Here is a 25695-nt window from a genome sequence, read left to right as displayed (position 1 = left end):
GAAGGATTATTTTCACCGATTACCTGAGCGTCCGTGATCTCTGACTTTATGAGAACATGAGCTCTACAAGCTTCCTACCCTCTGAGAGAAGGTAATTCCTTTCACATTGAGCATGATAAGAAAATACACAGGCAGGCTCTTTCGAAAACGACAGCTGTCTCAAGCCACTTGACACTTTTGACACCATGGGCTTGGCAAGGTAGAGCATTGGAGCAGGGTCAAAAGGGCAACTCCCTTTGGTCCTCTGCCCCTGGCAGCATCTTTTCAGGGCAGGTGTCCAGAGCAGGGAAGGCTCATGGTGACTGGGGTGGGGCGGATTGGCCTCCTCTTGTGTGAGGGCTCCAGAAACAGGCCTAGAAGAGCAGTTCTCCAGCTGCCGAAAATCTGGCAACTACTGCTGTTGCCTTGCTGCTCCAGGTTTGTTATAAGAACCTGAGTCCAGGCAAATCAGGGAGCCATCTTTTCTCATACATTTAAGGAAATGGGCTTAACTAGGAGAAAAATGGAGGTGGATTTATTTTATATACTGTAGACCAAATTATTTTTCTTTTGGGGTTAACTTCATATCTTGTTGTTTTGGGGAGAATTTTTGGCCCAGATTTGAAGAGTTCCTTTTCCTTCCTGTCTTGGGGATCCTAAAGACCAGACCCAGGTTCAGTGACATATAGGACTCACAGGACTCAGTAAGTAGTTATACTGATAGCTAACATTTATTACATTGAAAGGACACAAAGAAAAGTCAGCAAAGTGAAAACTGTCTCAAGCTTCCAAGAGTCCTTTCCCAGTGGAGTCATATAGAACATGCTTAATTCTTCCAGTGATGAGAAGTGTTATTTACCAGGGAAACTTACTGGGGACTCAGAGCTCAAGGCTTTTACTGGAAGCTGGTCATGCAGACACATACTGCCTAGCCTGTACAAAAAATTCCAGACTTCCAGAAAAAAAATGCAGTTGTTCAGAATAAACCATTGGTTATATAAGCAGTTTAAGCCACTCATCAATTAGGGTAAGTTTTATATTACTGTAGGAACTGTTTACCAGTCAAGATCCCATATGCCAGCCAAGGATCAAGCAAGGCTTTTCTAAGGATGTGTAGTTTCAGGCCACTTTGTTAACTCCTTCCTACAAAGTCCACCCCATTTGGCCCATGCTTTTTTGGAGCAAAATTATTATCAACAGGACCCCCTGTTGCAGGGAGAAAGCATCTTACTAGTATTCCTCCAGGGTCCTGGATTTAGCCAATTAAAACAAATCCCATCTACAAAAAGGTCAATCTTAGAAAGCCTGGTGGCTTTCTTCTAAAGTTTTTGCCTTCACCTTTTTACCTGGCCTGAACCATCCATTCAAACACAGGAGGACTCTGCCTGGTAAGTTGAAGCTGAGCTGCATGCCTTCCAGGATTGAGGCGATCCATGAACGTTAAGGTACACATTCAAGAAGAGTAATCCCAGAGAGTACCCTTGGAAACAAAAAATTTGCAACTGGCAGGTCACCCAATGGAGACATACATTAGTAGGCATTAGAGGTAAAGAGGGCCCCTAGTTTGGTTTCCCGCTGTAAGTCTTCTGCCCTAGGGTTCTCTGTCCAGTTGAAATAATGCAGTTGAGTCCTTAGTTTTAGAAGGACTTCCAGAAGGCAGTTTCACCAATTTTGCTTGTCTTTGACATCAGTTCATTTGCCTCATGAATGTGGACAACATCTAGAGCTGTTCTTCATGGGAACATAGGAGTTGGGCCCACTGTTGCTGTCCCACAGTCAGTGCTGTCAGGTGTGATCACAGGCTCAGTAGCGGTTCGAATTCAAGACCTCACAGCATCCTGGGAAGGCAATAGTGGCATTCAGGAGCAGTTCTTTTTTTTTTTAAAGATTTTATTTATTTATTTGACAGAGAGAGATCACAGGTAGACAGAGAGGCAGGCAGAGAGAGAGAGGGGGAAGCAGTCTCCCTGCTGAGCAGAGAGCCGGATGCGGGACTCGATCCCAGGACCCCGAGATCATGACCTGAGCCGAAGGCAGCGGCTCAACCCACTGAGCCACCCAGGCACCCCTGCAGGAGCAGTTCTGAAAAACAGAGAAGTTATGAGAATGAGATCATTAACATCCTCTTTCCCTGTATCTCCCAGGTGCTGGGCTTCCCCCCATCCCATGTTATTACAAAATCAGTGTGTCTCATTTAATAGTCATTACTTTACATTTTTTTCCCCAGTCATTTTTATTCTCATCTATAAACCAAAAGGGTTGGATAAAAAGAGGATGTCAAGAATTTAGTTGAGTTACTGCATGATATTGCTGCATTGACCTCATTTTGTTTAGCCAAGCAGTGTCCTGAAACTGACACTAGTCCCCTCACCTAAGCACATGCCCTAGATTGCAGTCCACAGAGTCACAAGCACATGTAAGTTCCTGCTGGCAATTCCCCAACATCCCTCATGATCAACTATTTGCCCTGCCCCCACTGCCTTTTCTCCACATGGTTCCTTAGATAAGACTCCAGGGTGGCGTTGCAAACCCTGCCCTTTTGGTTTCAACTGACCAACCTAACCTTAGCCCCAGGAACTCCAAAGCACTTCACCTGCAGACTCTAATAAAAACGTGCCCCAATGTCTACCTCTCTCTGTCTGCACTCTGCTTTGACCTCCGCATATGGCCCCTCAAGGTGTGCCAGGCACTTCCTCCAGAACTTGTAAGTAATAAACTTCCCTATTTTAATTCCTCATATGTCTGTTGCTGAGCCACAGTTCACTCTCTGACATCCTGTGGCCCACTTAATAAGTGATGATTTAAGGAATTTGTAACAGAGGGACAGAAGAATAGAAAAACACTGTTAATATAACTTAACCAGAAAGACAGCATGGTCAGGAACTGGTTAGGACAAAATCTTGAATTTTCAAAAGTTTTCAGAACATGTTTACATAGCCCCCACCCTTTTCATCCTGATCATTTATTCAGTAGGCAGCCTGAAAAAGAATAATCTCTTTTTGGGAATAGCTGTTTTTAATCATCAAACTGCCTAACATAGGAGGAAGGTGAGTAAAGTTGAATCAGGCCATCAGTCTCTTGTTACAAATTTCAAATGTTCTTGAAAGTCAGACATAAGTCAACAGCAGTGAGACATTCCTGAGCAGGGGTTGAGAATCCTTTCTGTCAGGAGTGGGCAGAGAGGTCCTACTTTCCATACTGTGTTCTCTTCCAACTTGAAGCTTTCATCAGGAATCACAGCCTAGGTTCCTTTTGGTCATTCATCTCAAATGCAATTAGTCCCTACATTAGAAATATACAGCCACCAGCAGCTTAGTTTCAGATAGTCCCATCAGGGAATGTGCCCTTTCTTATGGGCATCTGCAGGTGGCCCATGTGGTCCAGAGAGCACCCATGATGTTTTTATAGCCCACGACCCCCTGGAGGGGTGTCTTAAGTCTGCAGTAGTCCCAGCATCTCAGTTTTGTTCATTAAGCCTATGTCTGTTTTCCAAGATTGAACTATTCTGTTACAGATGTTATTAGGTTTCAGGCTACCATCAGGTCCAGGCAATTAGGATCTCTGGATTCAGGATTCCAAAAGCTTGTGGCTTTTCTTCCTCGGCAGCAGCAAAGATGAGAGACTACAGGGGCAGACAGTGGAATTCCAAGTTCTTCTAAGTCCCTTTTATCTTGTCAGTCTTAGAGTCCAAATTGACCTACTCAAAAATATGCACAATTAGTCTAGACAATCATCAGTCTCTAAGAGCCAGACATCTGATTTTACAGAAACTTACTATCAAACTAAAAACTGCTTTTTAAAACTCTAAAAGTGCATTTTCCTGTGCAGATTACTTCTCCTTTTATGTTGTCTGCCTTTTCTCATAGGCCCCCAATAGGCAAAAATCACGGGAACAATAATCACTTATGAAGATTTCAATACTCAGATTTTCAAGAATTTTAAATTTTTAATCCATCCAAGTAAGAAATCCTGTTCTACTCACACCTATTATTGGGCAGCTTTCCATGTTGGAATAATCCCTTTAGCATTTATGAAATTATAAGAATATAATTTATACTGTTTTTAAAAATCACATACCCAGAAGCAATAGGCACAAAGTAAAAAGCCATTTTAGAAAGTCTCTCTCTCTCTCTCTCTCTCTCTTTTTTTTTTTTTTTTTGCAAGTTTACTCAAACCTTAGCAGTAAATTCAACACTTTCAGGATTAATGTTACAGCTACTGAGAGGTCCCAGCTGGAATGCAACAGGCTGCTGTACTAGTGGATGGAGTGTTATTTTTCTGCTCTTCTTTTTTTCTGGTTTGTCTAAAGTTTGTGCCAGCCTTGGAATTGACTTAATCTTATTTCCTCTCACTTGGAGGAGTGAGCAGTACAAACATACTACATTTTGGGAAATGTTTTTTGGCAGAGTTTTAACCCTTTCTCCTCCCCCCTAAAGGGGAGAACAAAACCTAAAGACATCAGCCAGGCTATAATTTTTAATTCCTTTACCTTAGCTACCTTGGCCAAAAGTGGCCTATGGATCCGGTTCTTCTAGGTTTGGAGCTATCATTTTCAAGTTCCATAGGTGATCTTCACCTTCCAGAAGCTGTTTCATACCACATGACTAGATAACCATTGGTATGTGAAGGTTCATAATTGTATCCCCTTCATACTTTCTTTCTCTGACCACTGTTTTAGCCATATTTCAATGAGTCAGGGTTGTTTTTAATAAATCACACTTCTGACACCAACTGTCACCCCTAGTTTAAGGATTCTAAAGAATCCACAGCATATATTTATACTTATGGATAAGATTTATTACACTTAAAGGATACAGACCAGAATCCAAAAGGGGGAAGGAATATTGGCTTAAGTCTGAAGAAAGCCAGGGAGAAGCTTCCAAAAGGTTCCTTTTGTTGTTTCTTTTTGTTTTGTTTTGTTTGTCCCACTGAAGTCTTACAGGTTGTGCTTAATTCCTCCAGTAAGTTTTGGCAACACATGTGAAATGTTGTCTATGTGCTCATTAGAGACTTCATGCCCTCAGTTTTTACTAGGTGCTGTTTATGTGGTACCCTGCTATGTACTGAATGTTGTGATTCTGCAAAATTCATATGTTGAAGCCTAATCCCCAATATGATGTTTGGAGGTGGAGCCTTTGGGTGGTAAGTAGGTGAGAAGGTGGAGCCTTCATGAATGGGATTAGTGCCTGTGATGATTAATGGGGAGCCCAGATTAAACACTATTTCAGGATGTGTCTTTGGAGGCACTTCCTGATGAAATTAGCACTTGAAATGATGGACTCAATAAAGTAGAGTGGTGGGCCTCATCCAATCAGTCGAGGGTCTGAATTGAACAAAAGACAGAAGGAGGAATTTGCCCTGCCTCAATGCTTATGCTGGGATATCTCATCTCAACTTCTTCTGCACTTGGACTGGGATTTACACCATTGGCTTCCCTAGTTATCAGGCCTTTGGACTTGGACTGAATTACACCACTGGTTTTTTTGGATCTCGAGCTTACAGATGGCATATCGTGAAGTTTATCAGTCTCTATAATTACATGAGCCAATTCCGTATTTATATATGCACATTTTCCCATATTTAAATAGCTTCTGTCTATGAGGCCTTAAAAGAAGGATTCAGAACTCCAAGAGATAAATGTCACTCAAAGAGGTTTTAAAATAAGTCGTATTTTCTTCAAAATATTTCTAAGCAACAATTAGGTATGACCTGTTCTGGTTTTTCTATCCCCTGATCATAGATTTATTTATTTTTGTTTCTGAAATTGGAAGAAAAGATATTTCTGTCTTAAGAGGAATAGAAAAGAAGAGGTTTATCTATTGTTAAGTTTTGTGGACATACCTGGTCCTGCTTCCCCAAGAGGAGTTACCTTTCTTTCTTTAATAACAGACCTCCAACAGTGGTGACATATGGTTATAGTTATAACTTTTCCTTTCTCACGTGGGTCATTGAGAAGCAGACTTTCTGCATTCTGTAATAAAAATATTACAAAGTAACAAGCCCTCATGTCTCACTATTTAGACAAGAAATAAAAATATTGCAGGCTATTTTATGCTTTGGTTACTTTCCTTAGTAACTTAGAAATTGTGGTACAATGCTCTACAAACACTGGTCACAATTATTAAGCCCACCTTTTTGTAGCTCAAGGAAGAATTTTCATATAGAAAATGGTCAGGAATACCTCCGTCTAAGAATGCAAGCTTTATCAAAGGTTTCTTGGAATACTGCTGGAATGGTGGGAAGAGTCTGACTTCATTATTCTACTCCTTGCTTCAGATTTGTCTGTGCTGTTTAGTAGTAATTTCACATCAGGCAAGTGGCCATCTATTGGAATCTCAATGTCCTTATCTATAAATTGTGATACAAATCTCCACAGATTGGTTATAATGTTAATAGCATAGGTAAAATATTTGACTTCATACCCGAAGGGTAAATTTATAAATTTATTAGTCCTGTTATCTCAAAAAAATGCTTGTTAGAAAATAAGGACTATAATGGTAATAGATGCTTTATTTATAAAGATTTTATTTATTTATTTGTCAGAGAGAGAAAGAGAGAGAGAGCGAGCACAGGCAGACAGAGTGGCAGAGGGAGAAGCAGGCTCCCTACAGAACAAGGAGCCCAATGTGGAACTCGATCCCAGGATGCTGGGATCATGACCTGAGCCGAAGGCAGTCACCCAACGAACTGAGCCACCCAGGCGTCCCTAGATGCTTTATTTATAATACCCCACCTGGAAGCAACCCAAATGACAGCCCCAAATGACCATCAGTAGTAGACTGAATTTTTTTAAATGTGGGATAGTCAGTCATACAGTGTAGTACTATAAAGTATGAACTACTGTTTGCACAAAATAGGGATAAATCTCACTGATGAAATGTTGAATGACACAAAATACTGCATTCTGTATAATTCCATTGAAAGAAAGTTCAAAAACAGGCAACATTAATCTATAGTGACAGTGGCCAGAAGTCATAACCTTTTGGAGAGAGAGGATGGATTGGAAGAAGAATAAAGGGAACCAACTAGGGTGCCGAAAATGTTTTAGTCTTCACCTGGTGGTGGTTATGAACTGATACATGTATGTAAAAATTCATCAGACTATATGCCTAAGGTTTGTACATTACAGTTGTACTGTTTATTACAGATATAAATAATAAATCAACAAAAGAAACTGTTCCCTTAAACCCAGGAGCTGGATTTTTGTTTCAAAATCAATGTCATTTATTAGGGGAGTATCTGGCAATAGATACAACATACCAATAGCTGGCCATCTTGCAGGCTGTAGTCAGTCTGTCCCTTGTTAGTGGCCCCATTTCAGAGCTATCCTGGAGCAGACAGGCACATTATAAGGGTCATGCTCCATCATCATGGACAGCTGGAGATGCGACCACATGCCATCGGCAGCAAAGCACAGGGAAAACCAGGCAGTGGAGTGTGCTTCCCACCCTCAGGCTTGGAGGCACAAGCCCCAGCCATGGAAGGATTAAAAAGCCTCAATTTAAAAAGACAGGGGGAGGGGAGGGAATGTGGGCTGCACAATTTATAAATAGACATTCCCGAGGCTGCCTGATGGTGAAGTGGTTGTTTAGTAAATCTTTCTCCCTTAAGGATCCCATTAGCAGAGAGCATTTGAAAATAACAGTTTCATTTTGGCTTTTGGGGGAGATCCTGGGTTTCATCAAGTCAGCCCTGTCAGAGGATATTGCTCTTTCTCAAATTTAGGGACAGGCCTTCAACAACTTAAATCACCTACACATGGAGCACAAAGATGATGACGACGATGATGTGTCTTTTGCCAAATGGATGAGCAGCTTCTGGGGTCACAGCTGGATAGAAGAGAACGAGAGAGGACTCCGGGACCATCATGGACCACAAAATGCCACTCACAGGAAAACCTCCCTGCCCTGCCCAGTGAGTTATGATCAGAGAACCAGGGGAGAGCCGGACTAGGGGAGGGGGATTTCTATTAGATAATTTTTGAAGAGGCCTTTGGTGTAAAATTTTTGGTTCAAAATCAATACTTCTAAACCTTTTTATACCCTCAAGAGTCCTTTTTATTGTTTTATCTTGTCCTCCCGGGGACCCGATTTTCATTTAGTAGGCAAAGATTTCTTCATTTTTAGTAGCTTAATATCTCTTTAACTACTATTCAGAGTTCCTGATAAACCTGAGACAATCCTCCTGAGGGTTAATAGGATTCGAGTCAAAGGAAAGACACTTGATGTTATAAATTAGTCTGTAGCATCAGGCGTGGATCAATGTGTGATTTACAATACTCTCTCTGGAATACTGAAAATAGCTCCGTGATTTGATGACCTCTAAAGAATTGGGGATTCCACATCATAAATCACTACCTTTGATAAATTTGATACACTTTTTCTTCTGGTTCTCCTTTGGTTTCCCGAGGGGAGAGGAAACCAAAATTTTTCTGTCCTCAATACTACTTTTCCACAGGGAGGCAGAGTATCCAGTTTCTAGGGAGCCAGATGCAAGCAGGAGGAAGATTCTAATGGCAGAACGGGAGGGGCTGGCCAGGTGAGGACTCAGCGGCAGGGACAGGCCCTGGTTCTCTCTGCTTCACAGTCATTTACTATAATAGAACAGTAAATAAAAAAGCAAGAATATAGGGATGCCTGGGTGGCTCAGTCAGTTAAACATCTGGCTTCAGCTCAGGTCATGGTCTCAGGACCTGATTGAGTCCCGCATCGGGCTCCTTGCTTTGTGGGGAGCCTGCTTCTCCCTCTGCTTTTCCCCCTGCTTGTGTTCTCTCTCTCTCTCTTTCTCTCTCTCTCTCTGACAAATAAATAAATAAAACCTTTAAAAAAAGAAAAGTGAGAATGTAGCTTTTCTTTTCCACAAGTCCCTTAGGATTCTAGCTGTAGAGAATGTCTCCCCAACCTTCTGCTTCTGTCAACCCCAGAACCAGTATGTTTTGGGCCAGTGTTATTTTATTTCAGTTTTAGCCTCAGAGTTCCTAGAAACATAATGCTTGTGAGGGATGTTATGGTGGGTATGGCAATCTCTTTCAGTTTCAGTGACCAGCAAAATTGAGGAATGAGACCTCTTTATGATGCAAATATTTGAAGGTAGATTTCTTTTTTTTTTAAAGATTTTATTTATTAAAAAAATTTTTTTAAATCTCTTTTCAGTGTTCCAGAATTCATTGTTTATGCACCACACCCAGTGCTCCATGCAATACATGCCTTCCATAGCTTTTATTTATTTATTTGACAAAGAGAGAGAGAGTGAGAGAGGGAACACAAGCAGGGGAAGCAGAAGAAGGAGAAGCAGGCTTCCTGCTAAGCAGGGAGCTCAATGTGGGGCTCCATCCCAGGATCCTAAGATCATGACTTGAGCCAAAGGCTGATGCTTAATGACTGAGCCACACAGGCACCCCTTGAAAATAGATCTCTTGCCAAATGCATACTGAGGGACAATGGGCAAGTTTCAACAGGTCTTTGAGCTTCAGGTTCCTTATGTAAAAAAGAAGAGGGGGTACTGGATGATGTCTGGGAACTCTTCTAACTCTAACTATCCATGATTCTGTTGTAAATAAACAGCTGTTTATCACGCTCTCATTTTAATCTCTTATGTTCTACTTCAAATGAGGTATTCACAGTGTGAACCAGGAGTACAGTTAGTTTCCAGTTTCCAGATAGTGAGAACCAGGGAGAAACAAAGAGAAAAACTGTGATTTTCTATTTATCTCAACAGTCCTTTGGAACTGTTGAAAATATGAAAACAAAATATGAAACAAAAACAAATGACTAATAAAATACAGTTTTGTTGAATACATCTTAGCATCTATTATACCTGTAAAACTGAGATAATCCACCCTTTTTTAGGGAATCCAGTTTTAGGTTGCAGTGTTGTTTGCCTTAAACTATTGGGACCAGCAGAATTTGTTATGTAATGCATTTCTAAACAGTGTCCATGTATCTCTTCCTGCTCATACTAGCTTTGGGCATTTGCCTGAATTAACCTGTTTAGGTCCTCTATGTCAACAGTGAATTCCACAGTTATCAGACTACATGCAGAAAGTATGTGTTTATTCAAGAAGACAAAGCATGGAATAAAAATGAGCAACTGACTGAACAGAGTAGAGACTGCAAGTGCAGAACACAGAGTAGGAGACCCAGGGTGATGTGGGAAGAGTCCTGGGAGATAGTCAGGGGTCTGAATGTCCAGCTCCAGTCACAAAATGCCATAAATTTATGACAAGAGCCTGTGTTGGATACTTTTCTAAGTCTAGAATGTGCTCAGATTTTTCTTACTTTAGAGATCAGAGAACAATTAGGTTTTCATTGTGTGTGTTTTGCTTTAAACTCAATCAGTGACTTAAAAAGAAAAGCTTACTTTCAGCCTTGTCTCTTTTCTTCTCTCCCCACTGCTTCCATCTGAGGCTCTTCCCTCTCACAACCTCTTAAGAACCTATATCCATCTATATTACATTCATAGGAAGAGAAGAGCTTTCCCTTCCTTTTCCATTTGAATGTGGTTTCTAATATGGCTGTTAGCCTCATGATGATTCCTGCAAAGTGATGGAGCTTTGATTCATTGACTATATTTATTGACCGACTACTATGTGACAGGCATAACTTATGCAAGGCATGTAGAGGGTACAAGAAGACATACATGATCTCTGTGCTTGTGGAACTTCCAGTCTAGTGGAAAATACAAATCTGGCAGAAAGAACAAGGCAGGCAAGGGGTAGAACTTGGTCCTTCTCAGAGAACACTACTTTTCGGCAAGACTCATTATAATAATCTGTGACCACTGATTTAAAGTAAATTTAAAATAATTTAACTTCATGGCTAATGTAGTTTCTTGTTTTTCAGATTAAGTTTTTATTTCATTTCAATAGAAGACAATGCCTTAATCCCTGATGTGAAATTGGTGATAGTAGTTTTTTTTTTTAAAGATTTTATTTATCCATTTGAGAGAGAGAAAGAGCGCACAAGCAGGGGGAGCAGCAGAGGGAGAGAGAAGCAGACTCCCAGCTGAGCAGGGAGCCCACCCCACCCCCAATGTGGGGCTCCATCCAAGGATGCTGGGATCATGACCTGAGCCAAAGGCAGACACTTAATCAACTGAACCACTCAGGCACCCCAAAACTAGTGATAGGTTCAGGCAACAGTGACAACTCTGAGGAAGGACTTTTAGCATAATGTTCTATGGATTTGCTTTCTGTCTTCTAGTTGTAGAGGAATCTCTGGGAAGGCAGCGGAGTAGGTGGCTAAGAAGGGTGAAGGGAGGGCTCCAGATGCAGCCTTCCGGGGTCTACCACTAGCAGCATAACTGACTGAGTTACTTCCCTCCCTCTGCCTCAGATTCCCCGTATGTTAAGGGGGTTGATGGTAATAGCAGATACCGCATAAGGGTGTAGTGAAGATTCAATAAGTAATTTATCTAATGTCATTAGGACATTGCCTGGTACCTAATAAGCACCTATGCTTCTTATTGTCACGTGTTGGAAGTGTCGAAAGTTAGAAATTTTTTTTCCAGATGACGCTTCAGTTAATTACTGCAAAAAGTCTTTCATTTTGGGTCTGACGATTTTAGATACCTCATGTAAGTGCAATCATTCAGTATTTGTCCTTCTGTGTCTGTCTTAATTTTTGAAAGCACCTCTTTTTCCCTGATAAAAAAATACCCCCATTTAGATTTAAAAAAAAAAAAAAGCCCTAAAAAAAAATTCCACAGGACAAAGAAAACCTTTCAAAACATTTAGGTATGTTTTAAGATTGCCCATCTTTTGATACTACCGTACTTCAAGCCCTGCCCATCCCTCCCTCCCCGCAGATGCTCACGCTCAGAAGGCTTCATTTCCTTCCACTCCAGCAAGCTCTTCTGTGACAGGGCCTCGGAACATATGGGGCTCGTCCTGAGGCAGAACAGTGTTCCCTGTTCCCGGATTAACCCTGCTCATCCTTCAGATTGTATCTTCGTCATCACACCTTCACAAAAGTCTCCCCTCATCCTCCTAGTCACTCCAACATCCACTGGAACGTACATAATTTTACCTCGTTATAGCCTCTCTGTGTATCTTGAACTTTCCCTTTATAGCATTTGGCCAAAGCGGTAGACATATGCCCTGTTTGTCTCCCAGCATAATCTCCAAGAGGGGGATGCTGTGCCTGTTTGTCTCCCCAATTTGTCCAAAGCACCAAGTACCATGTCTTACCTATAATAAATGGAATAATATATACAAATTTACCTATTATCTTTTAGTAGCTTTATAAATCTTTAACCATATTTTTTATTATTGTTTGAGGGAAAGTTTCTAGGTATGTGTGTTAGTTTGCTTGGGCTGCCATAACAAAATACCACAGACTGGGTGACTTCAAAAGCAGAAATTTATTTTCTCACACTTCTGGAGGTTAGAAGTCTGAGGTTTGTTTTCTCTGAGGCCTCTCTCCTTGGCTTACAGATGGTCACCTTCTTGCTGGTCCTCACATGGTCTTCCTCTGTGGGAGCATATTCCTGGTTTCTCTCTGTGTATGCAAAGTTCTTTCACTTATAAGGGCACCAGTCAGACCAGTGGGACCCACCATAATGGTCTCATTTTAACTTAATTGTTAGAGGTCCTATCTCCAAATACAGTCATAATATGACATTCTCACATAAAACTTCAACATATGAATTTGGGGCAGGGGGACACAATTCAGTAAATAATAACATGAAATGGACAGATCCAAGGAGGGGAATATTTTAAGTCCTCTGACACATATCACCAACAGCTTTCTAGGAGGGATGTGTGTATTTGTAGTCCTACCAGCAAGGAAGACAGTGTATATCACCCTGCACTCTTGCCAGTGTCATTAAATAACATTTTTTTTTTTTTGCTAAACTGAAAGACAAAATTGTTTATTTCATTTTCCATAAGTTTTGACTATTAATTAAGCATAAACAATTTTTACTAGCTGTTATTTCTTTTTCTTTTATTCTTTATACATTTATTCATCATATATATATATAAAGATTTTATTTTTAAATAATCTCTACACCTGACATGTGGCTCAGACTCACACCTCCAAGATCAAGAGACACATGCTTTTCTGACTGAGCCAGCCAGGTGCCCCTCATTAGTATATATTTAATGAATTCATGTTATGAATAGGGCAGAGTGCTGCATACTGGGGTTCTAGCAGAGAATGAAACATAGCCCTTGATGTGATGGGGCATATAGTCTAATGGAGGAGAGACATGTAACAAAATTACCCCAAATATTGATCATGATTATGCTAAATATCATAAAGGAGAAGTACAAGACCCCAGCAGGGCATTGAACCGGGACCAGAACCACCCAGGGTGGTAAGGAAGGGTTTCTGTGAAAGTGCAGAATGACTAAAATATGATTAACCATTTCATGGGGTAAAGGGGTAGGGTGGTGAGCGGTCATGAGCAGAGAGGACCCCCTGTGAAGGTGCCTGTTTTGGAGAGGAGCAAGTGAGCTGGAGGAAATGACTAACCAGTGAGGCCATCCCTGAAAGGGTGGGTGGGGCAAGAAAAGGTACAAAAGAAAACGTGATCAGATGTGACTTGGTTGGTGTTCTAACTACCCTGGCTGCTGTGGGAATGACAAAACAAATGGGTAAGAGTGGAGGTAGGGCATCCACTACGGGGAGGCTGCTTCTATCATGTGGGTGAAAGATTACCTGGATGGCTTGGATTACGGTAGTAACAGTGATGCTGGAAAAGAGTGGATAGTTGTTTTTTTAAAATTTTTATTTATTTGTTTAACAGAGATCAGAAGTAGGTCAGAAGTAGGGAGAGAGGCAGGCAGAGAGAGAGAGAGAGAGAGAGAGAGAGAGAGGAGGAAGCAGGCTCCCTGCTGAGCAGAGAGCCTGATGCGGGACTCCATCCCAGGACCCTGAGATCATGAACAGAGCTGAAGGCAGAGGCTTTAACCCACTGAGCCACCCCAAGAGTGGATAGTTTTTGAGAGATGTTTGAGAGATGGAATCTACTGATTCGGCAAGAGATTGTGAAGAGTGGCTCCTGAGTTACAGGGCTGAGTGAGTAAATGGTCTGCCATCTTCTAAGTTAGGGGACACATGGGGAGAAGTTTTGAGGAGGAGAGGTGTGAGTTCAGATTGGCACAAGTCAGATTGAGTGCCAGTGGGATACTATGGGAGGACTTGAGGGGGAAGAAACATAGAGGAGATGTCTGGGCTAACAATATAAATTAGGGAATCAGATGATAGCTAGAAATTAAAGCCTGAAGATGAGATATTTAGGGAGGCAGTGTCATGTGAGAAAGGAAAGGAAGGGAAGGAAGACTAGATTAGAACCTGGAGGAACTCCAGCAGTTATGAGCTGTTAGCTGGAGAAGTGAGCAAAAATGTCTAAAACACAGTGGCAGAAAGATCATCCTTGAGGGTGCAGTGGTAGAAGAAAAGGAAAAATTGTTTCCTGGAGGGCCATATGGGCTACTGGATTGTATGCTATGGAATGATTCAAAACCAAAAGTGGAAAGAATTTGGAAACATTATTAAGATCAATATCTTGACCAAAGCCAGTCTTGCATGCAAAAGTTGGGATTGGATTGGGTTGGGAAGTGAGAGAAATTGAGACAATGTTTCAAGATTGGCTTCTCTGAGGGGTCTACCCTTTGATTATTTTCCAGTTGTGAGTTTAACATTGATGTGATTGTATTATATGATCTCTCTGTTTGCCTGTATGCATGTGAGTTATACTTATTTATTTTCAGGAGATCTATTAAACATTACTAATATGTAGCAAATATTTTTAAAAGTTTTTAAATCTACCATTGATTTTGTTTATATTATTTATGATACACATTGGCTTTATTTTTATGTGGTTAAATTTATTTTTTTCCTTATGACTTTTCTCGTGGCTCTTTTGCTTAAAAATTCATTCTTCATATAGAAGTCACATAAATACTTACCTTTGCATTATTTCTTTAACATTTATGTCTTCACTGTAGTTATTTTTTTTTATAATTTTGGGATTTATTTTACATATTAATTTAAGGCTTGGAATGCTTCATTATTCCACCTTAATGGTAGAAGATGAACAAAGATAGTCTTAGGATGTTCTGGTTAATGTTTTAACTCTACTTCATTGTAGGAGGAAGGTCCTACTGATCAAAAAGATAAAATTTCAGTTCAACATGAGATTTGCTTAGTTGGTTATAATGGATATTTTGTCACTGTGTTAATATTATATTGTCTCTTTATACTGCAAAATTTGCATTCTGTATTCCCAGTTTCCTGTGCTTCCCAGAATCACATCGTCTGACAGCCATCCCAGAAGACATTCTCATGAGGACCAGGGATTTCAATGCCATACCCACATGTTGGATTACAGAAAATGCTCAGCAGATGAGTCATTCAAGGAGGCACTGGAATCAAAAGGAAGATCTCATTCCAAAATTCAAGCATTTTCAGAGTCCTTTGAACAGAAACTGTGCTTTAGAACCAAACGCTCCGTCTCTTTGGTATGTAATGGAGTTATTGAATATTTAACCACTTTAAGAAAGGAAACCCGAAGGGTTCATCCTTCCCAAGTTTGAGGAGGATAGATCTAACTTCTTCATTTATAGTCTAGTGATGAAGCCTTTGAAAAATGACTGTTTTAGATAGCTCAGATGTATATAAATATTCTTCATTATTTTTATTGGAGATAGCTGGTGTAGGACGAATTACCAGAGGGCCATAGGTGGAATGTTTTTGTTACTGAGGTCTTCTGGTTCTCTGAGACTATTTTTGTCAGTCTTATAAATAATTGTGACTTGTTCTTCTTTCACTATTTGAAGAAGGAAAAAACTATCCCAATTGTGCTGTCTTTTCATATCTAATCCAGGAGTAAATAGTGTATGATGGTGGTCTGTTCCCCTGTACTTCTTTTCTTTTCTTTTCTTTTCTTTTTTTTTAAGATTTTGTTTATTTGAGAGAAAGAGAGATTGAGAGAGAGAGAGAGATAACAAGCCAGGGGAAGGTCAGAGGGCGAGGGAGGAGCAGATTCCCTGCTGAGCCGGGAGCCTGATGTGGGACTTGATCCCAGGACCCAGAGATCATGACCTGAGCTGCAGGTAGATGCTTAACTGACTGAGCCCCCCAGGCACACTCCCCTGTACTTCTAAAAAATATGCAGAAGGAATTCTCTAAACATTAGTAAGTATCCAAAAGTAGGAGGAGTCCAGGCATTTCACAGTGGCCCCTGGGAGTTTAAGTGAAGCACAAAGCAGAGACAGGCATGAAACGGTGGAAGAGTAGAAACTCCATTGATAATGCTAAACTTGTTACATAAAGTAATAAACTAGAGATCAATTAAGTTGGGGATAGTTTTTGAACTCCACAACATGTTCACTGAGTCACCTTGAGCAAAATAACTTCTTTTTTTCTGTTTTTGTTTTGTTTTGTTTTGTTTTATTTTGGAATAAATACGTATCTCTGCCATGCAGTAGGCAGAACGAATAAGTGACCAGGAGTATTGCCACCTGGTTCTTGAGCTTTGCTCTGTTAACATACAGAAGAAGACATGTGGCTGCTTCCTACCTCATTGCCCATCTGAACACAATGCTTTCTGCTTAGCAGTGATGGCTGTTGGGACTATCACCACACATCCTTGGCTTCTAGGTGGCACCTCACTTTTATCAGAGAGTGACACTGTGTATGGTTTCCCTTCAGGAGGCTGCTCTCTTCACCTGATCATAAGAGAAACTCAGGAAATTAATACCGATACAATAATTTTATACCTAATTGATTGATTTTGTTCATATTTTGCCAGTTGCCTCAACAATATTCTCTATAGTGAAATTTCAGATCGTGTGTTGAAACCAATTTTCACATCCCTCTAACTGATTTTATTCAGGAACAGTCTTTTCTTGTCTTAAATAAAGACAAGAATAAAATAATCTAACTGATTTTATTCTGGAACAGTCTTTTCTTGTCTTTTATGACACTGACATTTGAAGAATACAGGCCAGATATCTTTTAGAGTGATGCCTCATTTGGGTTTAGCTGACATTTCCTGGTGATTAGATTTAGATTATGAACTTCCAGTAGGAATTTAAGAGGAGTGCAAGAATTCCTGTTTTAAAATAAATTACATGATCGAGTCACTAATTATATTAATCAGGAGATATATTGGTTTTTTTCTGGAACAAGTTACGATATAAATGTCTTTTGAAAAGAATTTTAATCTGAACTGCTCTTTGTTGATTCTGATGTCCTCAGAAAAAATTCCATATAATAACATATCTTATGTAACTGCTAACATATCTTTTGCTAATATTATAAGCCCTAACATGTATAAACATGAAATCAGTTCTCTTATTTAAAGGGATACTCATCACATTATCCCTAAAATATCAAATGTTAGCTAGTATTTCATTTCCCATGCTCTTTCTTTTGAGTACCAAGGCAATCAAGACAGCATTTTCAACTTTTTGACTCAAAGACTCTTTTCACAGTTCCATATAATAACCAGAAACCTGCTAGGAATTTACAAAATCATTTAATTTTTTTCATATTATCTATGTAAACAATGGAATATTTTATGTTTTATAAAAGTTTAAGTTTTTTATATCTTATAACAGTTTTAAGTTTTATAAATTTTTATCATTATGTAAAATTAAAAATTTAGAATATACATACAGTTTAAAACTTGTTCTTATTTAACAATTGACATACTTTTCTAAAGCTAACTACACTAAAAGTGTGGTTGATCAGTAAATCTAAAACTGATTTCTATTTTGGCTGGGGACCAAATGTTGAGTAATGTGTAAACATCAAAAAGATCCAGAAGCTAGTTTCGTGACCTGATCATGACCAATAACATCAAATTCTTTCATTTTGTTACTGAAAACTCCAATAGTCTTATTTTGATAATTTTTACATTTTGTTTATAAGCAATGAGAGAAGAAAACAGATTCCAACTCATTGTCTACGAGCATTTCTCAGATAGTCTTTCTTCTCAGTAAGGGAAAAGCCATCACTTTATTTTGAAAATAATTGTCATTATAGTTTCTCTTGTTTATATTGCTCTTGTAAGCATTCAAGATCTAATACGACTACTAGGTTTAATGAGAATAATCTGGAGGCACATTTACAGAACAACTACAGTTTTTAAGTCTCTTAACCTGCATCTCGGCTTTGTCATTTGTTTCACTTTTTGACTTTGGCCACCAGACCATTATAGATAGAAATGAAACTATCTAGCACTGAAGAGTAGCTGACGCGACCACGGGAACCAGACACCCTCCTACCTCAGCCTGTGGGATTGAGTCCTGAGGTGGCTCCTCTGACTGTCACGCATCCCAGAGCATATTCATTTGACAGACGCTCAGGTGTTCCCCAGGGTTTCCAGTTCAAATGGAAGAGAGGGAGAGTCATGATGTTATCTGTTTATTATTTTTTATTTTTTAAAATTTAATTTTATTTTTTCAGTGTTCCAAGATTCATTGTTTATGCAACCACACCCAGTGCTCCATGCAGTACATGCCCTCCTTAATACCCACAACCAGGCTCACCCAACCCCTACCCCTCCCTTCCAAAACCCTCAGTTTGTTTCTTAGAGTCCACAGTCTTTCATGGTTTGTCTCCCCCTCCAATTTCCTCCAACTCACTTCTCTCCATCTCCCAATGTCCTCTGTGATATTCCTTATGCTCCACAAGTAAGTGAAACCATATGATAATTGACTTTCTCTGCTTGACTTATTTCACTCAACATAATCTCTTCCAGTCCCATCCATGTTGATGCAAAAGTTGGGTATTCATCCTTTCTGATGGAGGCATGATACCACCTTCCACCAGTTAGAGTGGCCAAAATTATTTGTTTATTTTTAAAAATAGAAGTGTAAGTAGATGCCATCACCACATTTATCAATGCCATCTTTTAGTCAGTAATGCCTTCGAAAGACCCTCCTGGACCATGGAAATGAAAGAAACCCTCCTCCTTTCCACCCCGTAGTTCCCTAACATATCACCCTGTTTGCTCATTATCATCGCACTCACCACTATCTGTGATTTTCTTGTTGCCTTTTAGACTTACTGTCTATCACTCCTGATGCAGGGGTAATATTGAGGAAGTAGGGTTTCTTTAGCTAGTGCTGTATCTCTTAATCTTAGAATAGTAGTATATGTTCAATAAATCAGTGAATGTGGACCCCTGAGCAACCAGCTGGGGAATGTTAATGTGCCTGGATATCATTTCCTCAGCACTTTGTTCTTCACATAGCCCTCACCTTAGAACTTAATGCAAACTCTATTGTTAATGTAATTTAAAGAAGTAGACACTGGAAGGTTAGAATCATTCCGTATATGATTCACTTGCCATATTCCTTTTCAGAAAGCACCAGGAGACCATTAATTATATCGTACTGTGAAATCACATCCCTCTATAGGTCTGAGTTGTATACAGGTCGAGTTTCTCCCATAAACCATTGGTGTCTATGGGTTTGCTAACACCCGAGGCCCCATTCCTTTTATTTATGACTAAAACCTTTAGCAACACCTTTGGGCTTCTGCTAAATTTATTATGAGAAACTAAGATGTGGAAGTCTACTAAATGACCAGAGCTTTCTTCATTTCTGAGAGTTAGGAGAAATGTGGCTCATTGTCAGCTATCTGTACATTTCTACCCTTTCTCTGACCTTTCTCTTTCAGGGGCCTGAGAGCAGGAAGGAGAGGAGAGAAAGGGAATGCCTGAGGATGGAGATAAAATCTCGAAAGAAAGTGGAGGAAAGAAGGAACCCTAGGAAGGAAGAACACGGAGAAGCACACATGCCCCCCTTGGTTAAAAGAGAGTCCAAATAGTGTTTCCATATCATGTCTCCAGATGCCAGGTTTTGGTGGCACTTGTGAAGGAGTGTCCGGAAATGCTGAGTGACTGCAGTGGTCCATCAGTGCAGGGCTCCCCAAGATGACTCGCGCCTGACTCCCACTGCTTCTGATGTCTTAGTCCGAGAGTGTGATCTGCTATGTGGTCCTTTTATGGGAATAAAGAAAAGAAAATGTATTTTAATAGAAGAAGTGATTCTTAAAAATGTAAAGAAAGATATTTAAAGAGCCACCAACGCATCTTCACTAACTCTTCTTCTGTATCAACCTTGCAAATAAGTTTAAATAAAAGTCATTGATGTGACTCTAAGTTTATTTCTTTATCAGAATTATGTAAGTGTGTCTAACAGCCGTCATCTAAGGGGAACTGGTAATTAATGTGCCAAGCACTATGCTGAGTTCTTACCTAAAATAATCCTCACTACTCTGTGGTGGGACCTATTGTCTTCACTTGCTAGCTGAGAAAATGGAAATTTAGACCATCTGGAAATTCACTGGTGAGGTGGCAGAGTTAGGGCCAGAGCCCGGTTCATTCTAACTCATGCCTCTAACCTGAGGCAGGACCTTCATTTCCCTTTAGCTCTGGCTCCTAACTTGGTGTATGTGTGTGTGTGTGTGTGTGAGAGAGAGAGAGAGAGAGAGAAAGAGAGAGAGAGAGAGATGTGCATGGAATGAGTGGATGTGAATGAGAAAAGCAGGAGCTGGGAGTAGCTTATGATTTTGATTATGTGGGTGGAGACTGATTCTCTGAGGTCAGTTTTATGCTCTGGGTTTTAACTTTCTGAGACCATATTCATGTTTCTTATTTTAAATTTTATATTGAGACATAACTGACATATAACATTATATTAGTTTCAGGTATACAACATAATGATTTGATATTTTTAATATATCATGAACTTATCACCACAATAAGTCTAGTTAACATACATTATCATACAATTACAAATTTTTTCTTATGATCAGAACTTTTAAGATATACTCTTTGAGTAACCTGCAAATATACAATTATACATTGCAATGCAAATACAATGCAAATATACATTATTACTAACTATAGTCAGCAAGCTTACCTTATATCCTATGACTTATTTAAAAAGATGGAATGCTTCCTGAATTTGCATGTCATCCTTGTGTAGAGGCCATGCTAATCTCTGTATCATTCCAATTTTAGTATATGTATTGCTGAGGTGAGTACTTTTCCCCCCCAATTTTCAGCTTTATTGATATATAATTGATAAAATTGTGTTTTAAATTGTACAAACATGATGATTTGACACATTATGCTTTGTGAAACGATTACCACAATCAGGTTAATTAACCCATCGAGGCCATATGCTATCACTATTTTTCTTTCCTAGAAGAAAGGATACTAGAACTCTCCCTATTTCTTCTTTTTTTTTATATTGGAGTATAACTGACATTTAACACCCTATTAGTTTCAGGTGTACAACATAATGATTTGATTTTTGTATACTTCGTGAAATAATCACCACAGTAAGTCTCATTAACATCCAACATCACACATAGTTATAATGTTTTGTTTTTTGACGAGAACATTTTTTTCCTTTAAAAAAAACCTGGGTGGCTCACTCGGCTAAGCATCTCAGGTCGTAATCCTGGGGTCCTTGGATGGAGTCCCACATCTCTCTTTCCCTTGCCTCACTCCAGCTTGTGCTCTCTCTCTCTTGCTCACTGTCTCTCTCAAATAAATAAAATAAAAACAAAAGAAGTGTCTGTTAGACATTTGTATGTCTTCTTTGGAGAAATGTCTGCTCATGTCTTCTGCCCATTTTTTGATGTGAGGATCTATTTTTTAAGTGTTGAGTTTGAGGAGTTCTTTATAGATCTTGGATATCAGCCCTTCATCTGTAGCGTCATTTGTGAATATCTTCTCCCATTCTGGGGGTTGCCTCTTTGTTTTCTTGACTATTTCCTTTGCTGTGCAGAAACTTTTGATCTTGATGAAGTCCCAAAAGTTCATTTTTGCTTTTGTTTCCTTTGCTTTTGGAGACATGTCTTGAAAGAAGCTGCTGTGACCAGTGTCGAAGAGGTTACTGCCTATGTTCTCCTCTAGGATTTTGATAGATTCCTGCCTCACGTTGAAGTCTTTTTTTTTTTTTTTTAAGATTTTATTTACTTACTAGACAGACAGAGATCACAAGTAGGCAGAGAGGCAGGAACAGAGAGCCCGATGCGAGGCTCGATCCCAGGACTCTGGGATCGTGACCTGAGCTGAAGGCAGAGGCTTTAACCCACTGAGACACCCAGGCGCCCCCTCATGTTGAAGTCTTTTATCCATTTCAAGTTTATCTTTGTGTATGGTGTAAGAGAATGGTCGAGTTTCATTCTTCCACACATAGCTATCCAGTTTTCCCAGCAGTTGAAGAGACTGTCTTTTTCCCACTATATATTTTCTCCTGCTTTGTTGAAGATTATTTGATCATACAGTTGCAGGTCCATATCTGGACTCTCTATTCTGTTTCACTGGTGTGTGTCTGTTTTTCAGCCAGTACAATGCTGTCTTGGTGATCACAGCTTTGTAGTAAAGCTTGAAACCAGGCAATGTGATGTCCCCATTTTGTTTTTGTTTTTCAACATTTTCTTAGCAATTCGGGGTCTCTTCTGGTTCCATACAAATTTTAGGATTGTTTGTTCAAGCATTCTGAAAAATGCTGGTGGAATTTTTATTGGGATGGTATTGAAAATATTGATTTCTCTGGACAGTATAGACATTTTAACAATGTTTATTCTTCTGATCCATGAGCATGGAATGCTTTCCATCTTCCTGTGTCTCCTTCAATTTCTTTCATGAGTGTTCTGTAGTTCCTTGAGTACAGATCCTTTACCTCTTTGGTTAGATTTATTCTCAGGTATCTTATGGCTCTTGGTGCTATAGTAAATAGAATCAATCCTCTAACTTCCCTTTCTATATTTTCATTGTTAGTGTATAAGAAAGCAACTAATTTCTGTACATTGATTTTGTATCCTGTCACATTACTGAATTGCTGTATGAGTTCTAGTAATTTGGGGGTAGAGTCTTTTGGGTTTTCCATATAAAGTATCATGTCATCTGCAAAGAGAGAGAGTTTTCATAATCATTAGCTATCAGGGAGATTCAAATCAAAACCACATTAAGATACCCACTTACCCCAGTTAGAATGGCCAAAATTAACAAAACAGTAAACAACAAATGTTGGAGAGGATATGGAGAAAGGGGAACCCTCTTACACTGTTGGTGGAAATGCAAGTTGGTGCAGCCACTTTGGAAAACAGTATGGAGATTCCTTGAGAAATTCAAAATAGAGCACCCTATGACCCTGCAATTGCACTACGCGGTATTTACAACAAAGATACAGTTGTAGTGAAAAGAAGGGCCATCTGTACCCCAATGTTCATAGCAGCAATGGCCACAGTTGTCTAACTGTGGAAAGAGCCAAGATGCCTTTCAACAGATGGGTAAAGAAGATATGATCCATACATATGTTGGAGTATTATGCCTCCATCAGAAAGGATGAATACCCAACTTTTGTATCAACATGGATGGGACCAAAGGAGGATTAAAACAATGAATCTTGGAACACTGAAAAAATAAAATAAAATAAAGTAAGATAAAAACAAAAGAAAAAACCCCAACCTAACCTCCCATTTTGGTATCATTGATATCCCCAAACTGCACAGATTTAATGTACAGAATTTGATGAGTTTGGACATATGTGTATACCCATGGAACTATTACCACCAATCATCATCAATTCCTCTTCTTTACTCCTCAACAATGCTCTGAAGCATGGCATTTCTTAACTACTTCCACAATTCATACAAGTCCTTCCTTCTTAATATGGATCCTTTAAAAAAATTTTGTTTAAGTAGGCTCTATGTCCAGCATGGAGCCCAATGTAGGGCTTGAACTCACGACCCTGAGATCAAGACCTGGGATCAAGACCCAAGCTGAGATCAAGAGTTGGGCACTTAACTGACTGATCCACCCCTGCACCCCAGTATGGGTCCTTTTTTTGAAATTACTTAAGGCAAAATTAGTATGTTTGAGAAAGTTTTCCTTGCAGACATATATGATGAGAACTTTTAAGACCTATTCTTTTAGCAACTTTCAAATATGAAACAATGTTATTGACTATAGTCACCATGCTGTACATGACATTCATATGACTTATTTAATGACTGGGAGTTTGTACCTCTTGACCCCCTTCACTCATTTTACTCACTCCTTTATCTCCCCTCCTCTCAGGCAACAACCGATCTATTCCCTGTATCTACGAGTTTTGTTTTATTTGTTCTTTTTTTTTTTTTTTTTTGGATTTCACATTTAAGTGAAATCATACAGTATTTGTCTTTCTCTGCTTCACTTACTATTCACTTAGCATAACGCCCTCAAGGTCTATTCATATTGTGGTGGATGGCAAGATTTCCATTTTTTGGTGCCTGAATAACATTCCATTGTATATATACACCACATCTTCTTAACCCATTTATCCACTGGCTAAAGTTTGTTCTGTATCTTGGCTATTGTAAATAATGCTGCGAGGAACACAGGGATACATACTCCTTTTTGAATTAGTGTTTCCGTTTTCTTCAGATAGATGTCCAGCTGGATCGTATGCTAGTTCTGTTTTTAATTCTTTGTGGAATCTCCATGCTGTTTACTGTGTTGGCTGCACCAATTTACATTCCCACCAACAGTGCACAATTGTTCTCTTTTCTCCACATCCTCACCAACACTTGTTATTTTTTGTCTTTTGATAATAGCCATTCTGACACATGTGTGGTGACATCTCATTGTGGTTTGATTTCTATTTCCCTGATGATTAGTGATGTTGAATATATTTTCATGTGTATGTCAGAATCTGTATGTCTTCTTGGAGAAAATGTCTGTTTGGCTCCTCTGCCCATATTCCAATGCCCAAGGACAGCCAGAGTCTCCATTTTGTAAATAATATCTCCGCAAACTCTAGTCCTAAACTATGATTTGTTGCTTATGTAAGGCACAAAGTAACTTTGTCATAGAGAGTGAGAAGAAGGAAAGGGGGAAGAAAAAAAGAAGAGGAAACTGAGGGAAAAGTAAAGTAGCAATTATATTTGTTTTTTTCAAATATATTGTATTTTTTAAATTTTCTTTTTAAAAATTTCTTCTTTATTCCAGTATAGTTAATATACAATGTGAAATTAATTTCAGGGGTAATTAATATAGTGATTAATAGAGTGATTCAACAATTCTGTTCTGTTCTGGTGTTCATCAAGATAAGTGTACTCTTTAATCCCCTTCACCTATTTCACCCATCTCCTGCCATCACCCTGCCCTCTGGTAACCATCTGTTTTCTTCAGTTAAGAGTCTATTTTTTTAGTTTTTTCTCTTTTTCCCCTTTGTTTGTTTTGTTTCTTAAATTCCACATATGAGTGAAATCGTATGGTATTTGTCTTTTTCTGATTGACTTATTTTGCTTAGCATTATACTCTCTAGCTCCAACCATGTTGTTGCAAATGGCAATATTTCATTCTTTTCTATGGCTGTCTAGAAATTATATGTATATATATATACCCCACATATTCTTTATCCATTCATCTATCAATGGACACTTGGGCTGTTTCCATACTTTTGTTATTGTAAGTAATGCTGCAATAAACATTGGGGTGCATATATCCTTTTGAATTTTTGTGTTCTCTGGTAAATACCTGATAGTGCGATTACTGGATCATATGGTAGTTCTATTTTTAATTTTTTGAGGAACCTACATACTGTTTTCCACAGTGGCTGTACCAGATTGCATTCCCATCAATAGTCCATGAGAGTTCCTTTTTCTCTCATCCTTGTCAACACCTGTTGTTTCCTGTGTTACTCATTTCAGCCATTCTGGCAGGTGTGAGGTGGTATCTTATTATAGTTTT

General features: G+C 39.3%; 1 protein-coding gene and 1 non-coding gene across 4 annotated transcripts; one reads left to right on the top strand and one right to left on the bottom strand.

Annotated features, from left to right (window-relative positions):
- On the top strand, window positions 1-20105 carry LNP1 (leukemia NUP98 fusion partner 1). 3 transcript variants are annotated; one of them, XM_059165251.1, is made up of 5 exons: window positions 2531-2683; window positions 5004-5121; window positions 7705-7893; window positions 15215-15445; window positions 19617-20105. In XM_059165251.1, exons 2-5 carry the CDS (start codon window positions 5071-5073, stop codon window positions 19764-19766), a joined length of 621 nt encoding a protein of 206 aa, XP_059021234.1. In that variant the 5' UTR covers window positions 2531-2683; window positions 5004-5070; the 3' UTR covers window positions 19767-20105. The 3 variants fall into 3 exon arrangements, with proteins under 3 accessions (XP_059021236.1, XP_059021234.1, XP_059021235.1); XM_059165253.1 differs by lacking the exons at window positions 2531-2683; window positions 5004-5121 and adding an exon at window positions 1-91; XM_059165252.1 differs by lacking the exon at window positions 5004-5121 and having other exon boundaries at window positions 2532-2683.
- A 779-nt stretch (window positions 20106-20884) lies between these two features.
- Window positions 20885-20988, bottom strand: LOC131826157 (U6 spliceosomal RNA). The gene has a single exon (XR_009351452.1). It is a non-coding gene; the product is annotated as a U6 spliceosomal RNA (small nuclear RNA).
- Window positions 20989-25695: the final 4707 nt, after the last annotated feature.

Source organism: Mustela lutreola, chromosome 2, assembly GCF_030435805.1.
Source record: "Mustela lutreola isolate mMusLut2 chromosome 2, mMusLut2.pri, whole genome shotgun sequence".
NCBI classification, from domain to species: domain Eukaryota; kingdom Metazoa; phylum Chordata; class Mammalia; order Carnivora; family Mustelidae; genus Mustela; species Mustela lutreola.
This window is presented reverse-complemented; position numbering and strand designations above follow the sequence as displayed.

Bases quoted from the DNA above. Each gene is read 5' to 3' on its own strand.
- LNP1 (XM_059165251.1), top strand. From the start codon at position 5,071: ATGTTGAAGCCTAATCCCCAATATGATGTTTGGAGGTGGAGCCTTTGG. The intron at 7,894-15,214 runs GTGAGTTATGAT...CTGTATTCCCAG, and splicing joins AAACCTCCCTGCCCTGCCCA to TTTCCTGTGCTTCCCAGAAT. The intron at 15,446-19,616 runs GTATGTAATGGA...TTTCTCTTTCAG, and splicing joins CCAAACGCTCCGTCTCTTTG to GGGCCTGAGAGCAGGAAGGA.